The 12,829-nt window shown below is 47.5% G+C and overlaps 1 protein-coding gene across 1 annotated transcript; it reads left to right on the forward strand.

Moving 5' to 3' along the window:
- Nucleotides 1-9,834: 9,834 nt before the first annotated feature.
- LOC142578662 (uncharacterized) lies at nt 9,835-12,606 on the forward strand. Its single transcript, XM_075688114.1, has one exon. The coding sequence runs from the start codon at nt 9,871-9,873 to the stop codon at nt 11,665-11,667; it is 1,797 nt and encodes a 598-aa protein (XP_075544229.1). The 5' UTR covers nt 9,835-9,870; the 3' UTR covers nt 11,668-12,606.
- The last annotated feature ends 223 nt before the right edge of the window (nt 12,607-12,829 follow it).

Consider the following 12,829-nt stretch of genomic DNA (forward strand, 5'->3'; position numbering starts at 1 on the left):
AGCGAAATGAACAGACCAGGAAACGACCAACGTGTAAAGAAAAGGCGAAACCGGCGCTTTCAAGGAAGCAAATATACCCGCCGTGGTTGCTTAGTGGCTATGGTGTTGCGCTGCTAAGCACGAGGTCGCGGGATCGAATCCCGGCCACGGCGAACGCATTTCGATGGAGGCGAGATGCGAAAACACCCGTGGTACTTAGATTTAGTTGCACGTTAAAGAACCCCAGGTAGTCGAAATTTACGGAGTTCCCCACTGCGGCGTGCCTCATAATCAGAAAGTGGTTTTGGCACGTAAAGCCTCATAATTTACTTTAAGAACGGAAATATACCACTTCTGAATGAGCCGAATTGGCAATCACGATGTCTGCACAAAAAAAAAAAAAAACAAGAACGAGAAAAAACATCAAATTTCAGCGTGCCCTTATTATTTTTGAATTCGTAAGCTCCGTTGAACAGCAGCTGCTGCCCAGAGGACGTGTTCGAATAGGTCTCCTTTCGCAGACACGAAGTACCGAGTCCGCTTTATCACATCTTCAGTGGCTTTCTTGATGACCGATGCCGGAATTCTACGGCATACATCCGTTATCCTTGCCTTGAACTAATCTGACGTCCGTCTCGATCATGTACGCACGATCTTACACATTAATAACCTCAAAGATAGAAATCAAATAGAGAGAGGTCAGGTGACCTAGCCGGCCAATTTATAGGCCCGTCCCTTCCAATCTATTGCGCATGAAAAGTCGCATCCAGCCAGTTTCATGCTCGACAACTGCTGTGTGCGGGTGCCCCATCTTGCTGATACCACAGAAGTGGAAGACATGACAACAGGACTTCGCTGAGAAACTAATTCACCACTCTTTCAAGGATTTCGTCCACGTAACCCTATCGAGCCAATGTGTGATCGAAGAAGATGGGACCGATTATAGCAACGGCGTAAATTCCGCACCCCACATTGAACCACTGGTACTGGTGCCGAGTCTGCTTTACCCAGTGTGGATTGGGGTCACTTCAATAGTGTGCATTAAATTTAATTTACCTGGCCGTTTCTGCAAAAATTTGCTTCATTTGTGCACATTATGTTGCTCAAAAAGTCAGGTGACTCATTAGCTTTTATGGGGACTCAGGAAATCTAGACCGTTTTACGGGTCCCTATCATCCAAGCATTGGTGCTGGTTAAGGTGGTGGTGAAAGGACGTCCTTTAGAATCCTCCAAACTGATGACTTGGAAATTGATGCGTGGGCGGCCACAACCCGCATGCTAGCATAAGGGTTTGATGCCATAAATGCTAGAACATCCGTGCGTAGGCTAGGACTCAAAGATGGAGTCCTCCGCCGCTGTTTCTTGAAGCTGCCAGTTTGTCTCAGGTTTTCATAGTTTCTTATGATAGTCGATGCGTTTGGTCTACCGCCCCGCTTCCATGACTTATATATATATTTGCGGCCTTCCTCTTGTTGCCACTTGCAGATCCCAGGGCAAGGATCATGTTTACTTTCTGCTCATTAGAGAAAGGCATGGCGGCTGGGACGAAACAAAACACACATTTAAACCTTTGCACTGACGTGGTCAATTCGATTTTGTGGTGGTAGGTATTGTGGCATAAAAACAACAACAGCATCCATATACTTCATCTATGCTAAGACAACAGCTATCACAGCTTGTTTCCAACTAACACCAAACGCGGCATGTTACTTCGGCAGGGGCGCGGCAGATGAGGCACTAGCTCGATCACGATGTTTTTTCTTTATTTCCTTTATTTTGTTCTGGATAACTCAGAAGGAGCCTGTTCGAGGGCGCTGTTTATGATCCGTGTGGGAGCGCAGTCACGTGGTATTCTCCATATTTCGCGGGGTTTACTTATCATTCGGTAACAAATTTGTACCCAATTAGTACGTCACTGAAAATACTGCAGTTAGATGTCCCTTGGCTGTGCCTTCAAATGCCTCCATGACACTTTGATAATCAAGATAATATGTCTCGAATTAGATAATTAATTACAATTGCCTAATTGAATCAATAACGAAAAATTACTGACAGCTCCTCCACTGTACTGTAAGCAAAACGCACTAGGTTTTCTTCGACTAACACATTGTTCTTTTTTTAATCTTGGCGCCCGACAGGTAATTAGGACACCCTGTATATATGTATCATCTTTGCATGCAAGTGACGATGTTTCCATTCCTAATAAATGTTGTAACTTATTAGAAATCTTTTTTTCCTGAGTCGTTAGCATTTCTTACTGGAAAGAGAAGTGATACTGAGACACACAACATTCACGTGCATTTCATCTGCCATTGATAAGACTCTGCCGAAGGAGTCACTGAAGTTTACAGGTTTCTTTTTTTCATGCCCAAAAAAGCACGCAAAGCAATTTTAAGCGTGGTGAACATACAGCAACATATTCATTCTCTAGGCATAGGCTATCCACACCTTTAGAAATAATTTTTAATTGGCTACCTCCATCTCTTTTAAAAATATAATAAACTTTGTCCTGTGTGTACATTTAAATATTTTGTGTACGTGCATGGTGTTTACAGTGTAAACTTAAAACAAAATTTTGAAGTGACAAAATACGGATGAGGCAGCCGCCGCTGGTGCTTCTAATGCGCGTGTCTCCCTATTGTCAGGATTCACAGAAATAAAGCGAAGGTATGAATTAAAAGCCGTGCTCGTTCGCGTTAACAGTGATGAACAGTAATATTTCAAGTGAAAAGGTCGAGAAAAGTCAATAGAAACCTCAAATGATGTGGGTGACAAAGATCTGGTAATGACACTTTAGGTGTGTTTGTCGGGGGGGGGGGGGAGGCTTCGGCATCGCCCTGTTAGGGCTGAGCCCCCCCCCCCCCCGGCAAACTCCGTAGGGGGCTCGGGCCTCGGAGACCCCCCGTAGTCGGCGCCTTTGTAGGTCAGTATAGAATTCTTCCACTGCTTTTACTATACCTTCGAGATAGCCAATGATATTACTCTGCTTATCTTTCAGTGCATACATCATGGTTTTTCTTATGCCTAGTTTCCTTCTCACTGCTTTCGTGCTGTGTCCATTTTTTACTGCTTCCTCAGTTTTTTCACGTTATAATTTCGAATATCCCCTATTTTCTCCTTGTTGATCAGTTTTGACAGTTCCGCGAATTCTATCTTATCTCTTGAATTGGATACTTTCATTCTTTGTCATTTCTTTATTAGGTCCTTTGTTACTAGGGAGAGCTTACCTACTGGTTGCCTTGGTGCCTTACCTCGCACTTCAATTGCTTCCTCTGAAGCCAATCTAGTTGCGGTTTCATTCATTACATCTATGCCATCTTAAACTCTCTGTTCCAAGGCTGCATATTTGTTTGCAAGTAGCAGCGTGTATGTCTGCTTTTACCCTTACTGCGTCTAGGTTGGCCTGTTTCTTCCTCACCAATTTTACTATTTCTCTCTTCAAATTGCGGTGAATCCTAGACCTCACTAACCTATGATCACTGCGTTTTGCTCTACCTAACACTTCAACATCCTTCACTATGCTGGGATCAGCAGAGAGTATGAAATCTGTTTCTTGTTTCATCATTAGAGCTTTTCCATCTAATGATCTTTCATGATGACGCTATAATGAGCTGCATGCCTGCAAGTGCCACAGCAGAAGTAGTATCGAATACAAATGGAATGCGAACAGCAGAGCCGTGTGGCCGAAGCGAAACTGAATGCACAGTGCGTCGGCCAGCCATTATTGTAGACATGCGTGCGCGTGTGGTTTCGACACGGAGTGCGCTGCTGCCTGTCCTATACTTCGATTACATCACCTCTTATTTGTTTGAAGCTTGTATTCTCACTCCGCCAGTGCAGCGACATTATACCTGCGATTACTGTTAAGGTGGCTAGCATTGTTGTTGCTACTCTAGTGTAATACATTTTTGGTTCTATTCAAATTACGACTGGACATTGGCATCTTTGATGGTGGAAACAAACGCAAAGCAACGCACGTTAGGAAATTGTCGGCAAGTAGCTGGTGACCTTGTTTCAAATGGTTTGTTGATGTGCAAACATGCAAGTGTCAATTGAAACACTCATTATACAGGGTGTCCTAGCGTGTCAGCCATATCGTGTTGCAGATGCGGCGATGGTGCTGTGCCATAACAGTGTACTGCCAGGTGGGAATGGCACTGCCGCGCTGGGATGAGAAACACAACTTTCGGACAAAATACGGGTGACGTTTATCGCAGTAGGGCGAGCAGCGTGCCCTGTGTGCCAGAACCACATCCCGGCGAATGTGCTCAATGAATGGCCGATGGCATGCACTGCACCTTTAGTTATGCTTCGGCCACATCTCCGCCGTTTGCATTTCATTTGTATTCGATGGTACATCTGCTGAAGCACATTGATACCACAGTTACCACTATTGTCGGCAAGTAGCTGGTGACCTTGTTTCAAATGTTTTGTTGATGTGCGAACATGCCAGTGTCAAAATGTAAATTGAAACACTCATTATACAGGGTGTCCTAGCTAACTTTAGCAAGAGTTTAAAATTATGCCGATGTACTTTAAGACGACGCGACAAAATGCATGTTGCTGACTATTGTATGGGGTAAGTCACACATCTTTTGTATTCTACTTAATTACATAATTAGTCATCATTAGTTAACCAACTTCGGAGCAACGAAGTTAGGCAAAAAATTCCAATTAGGATGTTGCAGAGCGCTTTGCAAAACGTCCGATTGGACAGTTTCTAACTTTCTATCTACTAGGCATTAGCGTTTTCCGCTTGCAGCAGATGCCTGCGAAATGCCAAAGCGCGAGCAGTGCTACGCAGTACTCCATCTGCTCCACTCTGACGGATGGATGGATGGATGGATGGATGGATGGATGGATGGATGGATGGATGCTATGAGCGTCCTTTTTGGAAAAGGGGGCGGGGATCGCGCCACCAAACTCTTGTTATTATATTGCTTAATGTCCTACCTAAGCGAAAAAAAGAAAAAAAGGAAAGAGAAAAATATACTCACGATGAATTCCCATAACCAAAGTTTCTGAACCTCTATTGAGAACTCTGTACGCCTCAGATGTTTGTCGTTTCCCTACTTTTCTTCCACCAATCTTCCAATCGCCTCTTACTAATCTCTATTGCGAACATGTTTAGTTTCTCCCGGGGCGCTATTCTCGACACGCATGGCCAGTGGCGTAGCTAGGTCTTCTGGCACCCGGGGCCCACAGGTCTTCTGTCACCCCCCCTCCCCCCCGGGTGTAGTCGAGGAAGGCGAGGATATCGACAATTTCCGGGTTTCAGCACAAGTACAGCCGCCTTGGACACCGCGCACGTCCCCCGGGTCCCCCTCTCCTTCGCTTTCTTTCCCAGAGGTCGCGAATGCAGCAGGTATTGGCGGCAAGGAGTTGCGGAGTCGCCATCTATCGGAAGCGCCTCGCTGGCGTAGCATGAGATTCACGCGGCGCGCTCCTCAGAGGTTTTGCTGTCAGCGCTCACTGAAAACACCACGTGGGAGCTCTCCCGGAAATTTCTGTAAGTACTTTCGAAACGAGAGAAGTTTTTTGCTGTCTAAATAATAATCTTGGGCAAACTGAAAGCACAGAATCGTTTACAGACGCCATCTCTTTACCGAATACATACAGTAAACGCCACTGTGCGCGGTCGCCGCGATTTAGTCTCCCGAACCGGCTTCTTACGTGAAAGGTAGGCAAACGCCGAGACCAAACTATGTGAAATATGATCTTATAGTGTTTGTATATCTAAATGGAGCGTGATAGAATGAAGCCTCAAGGCAGCGATCGCACAGCTGTGCAGCGACCGACTGTGCGTCTGCATGCTTGTCCGCGCACTGTTTCGCTTTCGCCGCGTGCGCGTTTTCGCACCGTGTCATGAGCTTTAGGCTGTAGAATATGAGCATTTGACAGTATACAAGCAACCAATGTGGCGTGGGCGCTATCAGAGCTGTTCAAAAATAATTTCATTGTAGAGACTTCGACGCCTACGGGGACTGATGTGCCGGACGTCGCGACGATTCAATTTTTTTTCTTGGACGTTTCAATATTATTTCTCGAGTTGCGTCGCACTATATGTTTATCGGTGTTCTCAGCGTGCGATTTCCCGCTGATTCTTTTTTTGTAATTCAGTGCAATAATTCATAACACAAACATGACCATATGCCATGCGTTCTTTTTTTTTTGTGCTTCTTACCGCTCCCTATGCACTCCAGTGAACTTTCCAGTATATATAGCATCGACAAGTTCATAGACCAAACCGTCATGACATTAGTCGGGCAGCGGACTCGGGCGAGCGTCTCAGTGCGCGTTTTTCGAACATTGCAGACCCGGGGCCGAAGCAGAAATCTTCCTCGCGTCTGTGCTTGCTGCATACCCGAGTTGTAGCCGATGACTGTTTGCCGGTTTTGTTTCGCGAGCCAAGCCTCACGCAGCTTCTTGTCCTGCGGCTACGTATGAATAAGGCTGACACCGGGCTCCGTTGCGTACGTCCGGCACTGCGTCACTGAGCAGTAGCCTACCATGTTACGCACCTTCGAAGGCAGCCACTACCTATTCTAGTGCTTTCAATCGTTGTAAAGGAGACACTCGAAGCCGGAAAATCCCGCCAATAAATGAGGACCGCAGCGTACGAGGGAACTTAAACTTTCTTTTCATTTCGTTTCGGCGTTCCCGAAGCTGCCGACGCGGCCGCTATGTCCACGTGATCCCTAATAGCACGTTACGCCGACGGTGGCTTTTCCAGTGGTGAAACTATACCATAGTGGAGCTCGAGGCCAATACACGCTGTTTTTTAGAGCGCAGCTCTTTGGCGTCCGTTCCTGGGTTTCGCGTCGTCGTCGGCGTTGTCGTCGGCCTCGTAACCAGCTCCGCCCCCCTTTCATCCCCCAGCGCTAGCAGCGACCGACTGATACCGCTGGATGCCGCTGACGCCGCTAGAGAGTCAAGATAACGTGACTGCATAGAACACCGTCGCCGCCATGCAGAAAGAGGAGGAAAGGGTCCCCCCCCCCCCTGTTCTTGTGTGGCGGATAGGGTGCTCTTCAGTTGCCGACGCGCCGGTTATTTCACGTAGGCCCCGGCACGTCGACGAATACGTGACCACCTTCCCACGGCTAGACCTGGTTCTTAGCGCTGCGGAAGCGAGGGTATCATATTTTGTGTCGGCATCGGCGGCGTTGTCCCTGAAACCAACTCCGCAGCTGGGGTTGACTCACTATCGGCGTCAGCGGCATCAGTCAGTCGCTGCTATCTCTTCCCTCCTGCCTTTATCGTGTTGTCCGCTTGCTGCGCGCGCTTCTGCCCCCATCGTTTGCCGCTAGGTGTACACGCCGCCCCCCTCCCCCCTCTTCCTGCGAGTCTCCGGTTGTCAAAGCGCCGGCTCGAACTTAATTCCTTTCTTCGCTCCTCCTCCAATGCAACCCCTGTGCGGTGGCAATCAGAGAGCCAGATCGGTGGCGGCGGATCTGTATATGTGCACCGCCCGAGCCGAAATTGCCGCTGCCGTTCGCCCTGTGCGGTGGCAATCAGAGAGCCAGATCGGTGGCGGCTTGACATAAAGACAAACAGCAATTTCCTAACACTTATGCGGGAGAACATCCCGTTCTTCTCGCTCGTAACGCGTCCCACGGCTGTGACAACCTCGCGAGGCACTTGTATAGATCTCGTCTTTGAGAATCAAGCATTGGTGTACCAAGGCGAACATATATCAGTCTATTTCTCCGACCACAAAGCTTCCTTCATGACTGTCAAGAACTGTTAGTGGAGTCTTTGTTAAAGGAATACGTGTGAAAAATAAAAAAAAATTCTGTGATAGCGCATACATGTGTTGCTCGATTTCTTTGCCTCAATCTATCGAAAAGGTGAAACAGCTTATTTGCTGCGCTCAAATTTCGCATTAGGAAGTAACGTAATCGTCGGTATTTTTTTCTGCGCCAAATAACACAGTGTGCTGCACTGATAACTTGTGATAAGCGCATGTGCACATCTTCCGTCAGACTGTAAGGCTTGGCAACCAATACAAATGCAGCATCGTGGCAAATACGGCTCACGTCACAAGTAAAAAGAATTTATAAAGTTTTAATTACCAATTTTAGCGGCAACATTGTATTTGCAAAATTGAAGGCCGACATTCATATCTTGCCCAACAACAACTTCAGGAAAATCGTCGTAGGTTCTATGGCCCGCAGTATTTTGGCTGTGGGCAGCCCTGAACGAAAACGAAAATGAAATTGTGGCTCAGTGACGCTGATCTCCCCACCATATTAGAAAAACGGAAAACTCCACCTGCCTCCCTGCTGCGCGGGCGCCAATGTTATGACAATTACGACTTCTCTTTATTGTGATCAATAAAGCCTTGTTTTTATCTACTGCAATAGGAACAAACGTGATTATTTTAGCTGCGGTACCACCAAAAGATTGGGAACAGACTAGAGCACGCTTCGCGTCGATTCTTGGCGTCACCATAAAAAAAGAAAAAAATGGCCGCGATGAAGCCCGCGCCAGCGAAAGCTTGCACTACTGTTCGTCTGCACTCGCAATGGAGAGGATTAAAGGATCAAGGTCACTGGTCCACTATTTCATATTTCTTTCGCTGCTGCCGCTGCTGCCCGAAGTGCCAAAGTAGTGTTGGTTGTAGCACCCAAAACGATTTTGTTCAAGAAGTTTTTGTTGAGGTAGTAATATGACTTTGAGTCATCAATTCTCGAATTCAAGTGCTTCCTCTATAATTACTAATTACGGGATTATTAAGGATATGGTTATTACTTATCTGCCATATTTTTCACGCTACCGAGTTCCTAGTAATCACAAAGACTCATAACTTCATAGAATATCCGTAAATATCCTTACAAAATTCACGTTCTTTTTAATTCTGTGCAGCTGACACAGACGCTGTACTTGGCATGAAGTCACACAATAACAACAGCTTTCTGAAACTTTCGAGGGTAAGAAGGAAAGCGTGAAACATAACGGCAGGTTTCGCAGCGGCTTCTCGGAGCGAGCGGGAAAGGGGAAGTAAAAGCGAGCTGAACGTCGCGGCGCCCGCGACTATATACAGCCTGTCGAGTCATACGCCGCCAAACTTTTCGGCCGAACCGAGTCTGAAGACGATCCAGAGAATCCCATTCGCGACTTTTGACGGCCGCGCTTATGCAACGCCGCTCTCAACGAACGCTTCGCCGCAAACGAGAGCGGCGGGCGCGCTCGTTGAACGCCCTCTTACTGCTGTCTTTGTTCGTCTTCGCTGCGCGTTCTGAACGGAAGAGGGACCCAAGAGCCTTAGCGCCTTACCAGTATGAACGCACGGCACACCCCACATGAAACATTCCGCTAAGGCGAATAGTTCAGCGACCATTTTGGGAATTAAATTTGTTAGCCCGCACATTCGTGCAATTATTTCATGGGGTGTTGATAGAGCTGCAGCCGACAATTCTGCGGCGCAACGCATCAGGTACATGAGCTCGGGCTACTGGATACCGGAGCATTCTTTGCCATTTGCGCCCAGTCAAGTCGGCGGAAAAAGAGGTCTCTTCAGGCATATGACACCCCCCCCCCCCTCCCTCTGGCGCCTTGCACCCGGGGCCCACGGCCCCCCGGCCCCCCCTGTTGCTACGCCACTGCGCATGGCGGCTGCACGGCCGCCATTATCCGCCATGCTTAGTCTCTGATTGGCTGTCGAGAGCTCACATGCCTTGAAATTTGTGAACGGAAATGGAAGTTCTGCAAACTGCAAATTTGCGTCTTCATCAAAATGGCGAAACGTGACGTTGAGCTGCAAATTTTATCGACTAATACATTTTTTGGGTCCTTGGCAGCTATATTGCGAAGTTGCAGCTATATTGCTATATTGCGAGTGGGCTCGGTAGCTGTGCCACGACACGGCTTAACCCACTTCTGTTCACCATGCAGGATTTCGTTTGCGCTATCTCCTGCGTGCTGTTCCCCGTTCTTCTGGGCCCGGTATCAGCCATCCACGTGAACTACCCTTTCCCGGCTTGCTTCGTCACCGTGGACAACTGGCGCCTACTTCCAGCGTTGGCCACTGTAGTTTCTGCGGCGCTGGAACCTGGAAACTGGACGCTCGAAGAGGAATTCATGGTCACACCGTCATCGACTTCATCAGGCACACTGCGTATAAATCATCCCCGCCAGCCGGGCGCGCTCTGTGGGCTCGGTAGCTGTGCCACGACACGGCTTAACCCACTTCTGTTCACCATGCAGGATTTCGTTTGCGCTATCTCCTGCGTGCTGTTCCCCGTTCTTCTGGGCCCGGTATCAGCCATCCACGTGAACTACCCTTTCCCGGCTTGCTTCGTCACCGTGGACAACTGGCGCCTACTTCCAGCGTTGGCCACTGTAGTTTCTGCGGCGCTGGAACCTGGAAACTGGACGCTCGAAGAGGAATTCATGGTCACACCGTCATCGACTTCATCAGGCACACTGCGTATAAATCATCCCCGCCAGCCGGGCGCGCTCTGTGGGCTCGGTAGCTGTGCCACGACACGGCTTAACCCACTTCTGTTCACCATGCAGGATTTCGTTTGCGCTATCTCCTGCGTGCTGTTCCCCGTTCTTCTGGGCCCGGTATCAGCCATCCACGTGAACTACCCTTTCCCGGCTTGCTTCGTCACCGTGGACAACTGGCGCCTACTTCCAGCGTTGGCCACTGTAGTTTCTGCGGCGCTGGAACCTGGAAACTGGACGCTCGAAGAGGAATTCATGGTCACACCGTCATCGACTTCATCAGGCACACTGCGTATAAATCATCCCCGCCAGCCGGGCGCGCTCTGTGGGCTCGGTAGCTGTGCCACGACACGGCTTAACCCACTTCTGTTCACCATGCAGGTCAGTAACCAGTGTCGCCTTTTCGCTAAAAAATCTAGCAATAGATGCCTTATTCTGCTACCGAGCCCTCAGTGCTGTGTTTGTATTATGTCTGATTGTATTAACAGCGTTTGTTCTTTGCTACTTATGTTATCCGGAGATATTGAAACTAACCCAGGACCCCCCACCCTAAATGAAATACTAAATGAACTAAAAGGCTTGTCTTCTGGTCAATCCCAGCTCATTGGAGACGTGCAGAGCCTAAAGAGCCAGCTCTCAAGCACCGATAAAACCATTTGCGAACTAGGCAAAAGAATCGACAGTTTAGAATCTCACTACCACCAGCTTCAAACGCTCCGAACGGAATTAGACACCGTTGCAACCACCACCTCTCAGACTACTCGACAGGTCTCGATATTGGAGACTCGGCTTGACGACATGGAAAACCGCTCCCGACGAAACAACTTGTTGTTTTACGGCATAGCGGACGAAACGCCATCCGAGACCAACGCTCAGTCTGAGGAGCTAATCACGGCGTTTTGCAGGGACCATTTCAACGTAGCCATCGAATCTAAGGAAATCGAGCGTGCCCACCGTCTTGGTCGCCACTTGCAAGACCGGTGCCGCCCCATAATAGTAAAATTTACCTCATTTAAAACCAAGGAAACTGTTCTCGCTAATGGCTCTAAACTCAAAAATACACATTTTAGCATTGGGGAAGATTTCTCGCCTCTCGTTCGGAACGCACGGAAGCACCTTCTCGCTTTTGCTAAAGAAAAATCTGGTCCTTTTCTTTTACGATATAAAACATTATTTATGGGCTCCAAACGCTACGTATTCGACAATGCAACCGAAACTATCGAAGAAAAATCATAGCAACCCCCTCCCCGCCCCAAATCATTAAATGGTTCCGTTTCTGGTCACAAAGCTAATCTCTCTATTTCGATTATTTTCACAAACATTCGCAGCTTTCTTTCTAAACGCCACCACGTGTCAAGCCTTGTATCTTCATCCAGTAGCAACTTACTTATTCTAACTGAAACGTGGTTGACCTCTGACGTCACCGATGGCGAAGTTTTATCCGACTTGCCCAACTTTAATCTTTTTAGAAAGGATCGTCTCGGCACACGTGGCGGTGGCGTCCTCATTGCTGCAAACAAACAGCTTTCGTGTTCTGTTATCAAAATATCCTCCGACCTTGAAATATTATGGTTAATCTGTCGTTCCGCACCACAGTCTGTGCTCTTGGGAGTTTGCTACAGGCCTCCTAGACACACTCCAGATTTTTCACGCGAACTTAATAATATTTTAACCAAACTTTCGACTAAATACCCTAATGCTCGCGTCGTTCTCTTTGGAGACTTTAACTTTCCGAATATCGACTGGATGACCCTAACCTCGTCAGCACCCAATGCGAAAGAAGCTAACGAATTTCTTGACGTTTGCCTAAACTTTAATCTTACTCAGCTAGTATCACAACCTACACGAGTCACTTCCGATACCGCCAATATTCTTGACATAATCTTAACAACAGATCCAGGGAGCCTATCTTCTATAACATTTCTAAAAGAAATAAGTGACCACAAAGTAATTCATGCTAATTTTGCCTTTGTCCCCGAAATACGCCACGCTTGCAGGAAAACAATTCGACTATATGACAAGGGGAACTATGGGGCCATCATTAGTGAACTTAATGCCTTTTTTCCCTCGTTTCAAGATGGTTTTTGGGAACGACCTATTAACGAAAACTGGTCACTCTTCAAGAACAAAATGAACCGATTAGCTGATGACTTCATCCCTAAGGTAACTTTCCGTCCTACCCGCCAAAAACCTTGGTTTACTAAATCATTAAAATCGCTTGAAAACAAGAAGAAACGTCTTTTTCGTATCGCCAAGACTAGAAACAGTGTTTGCGCATGGGACAAATACAACATTGCAGAAAAAGCATACTTAACAGAAGTGCGCAACGCTAAATACTCATTCTTTCACACTGAGCTATCAAAAATCCTTGCTGATTCACCCAAACGTTTCTGGCAAA

The sequence above is a fragment of the Dermacentor variabilis genome, chromosome 4 (genome assembly GCF_050947875.1).
Source record: "Dermacentor variabilis isolate Ectoservices chromosome 4, ASM5094787v1, whole genome shotgun sequence".
Taxonomy (NCBI): Eukaryota; Metazoa; Arthropoda; class Arachnida; order Ixodida; family Ixodidae; genus Dermacentor; species Dermacentor variabilis.

Excerpts from the sequence above, each read along its gene's own strand:
- LOC142578662 (XM_075688114.1), top strand. The coding sequence starts at position 9,871 with ATGCAGGATTTCGTTTGCGCTATCTCCTGCGTGCTGTTCCCCGTTCTT.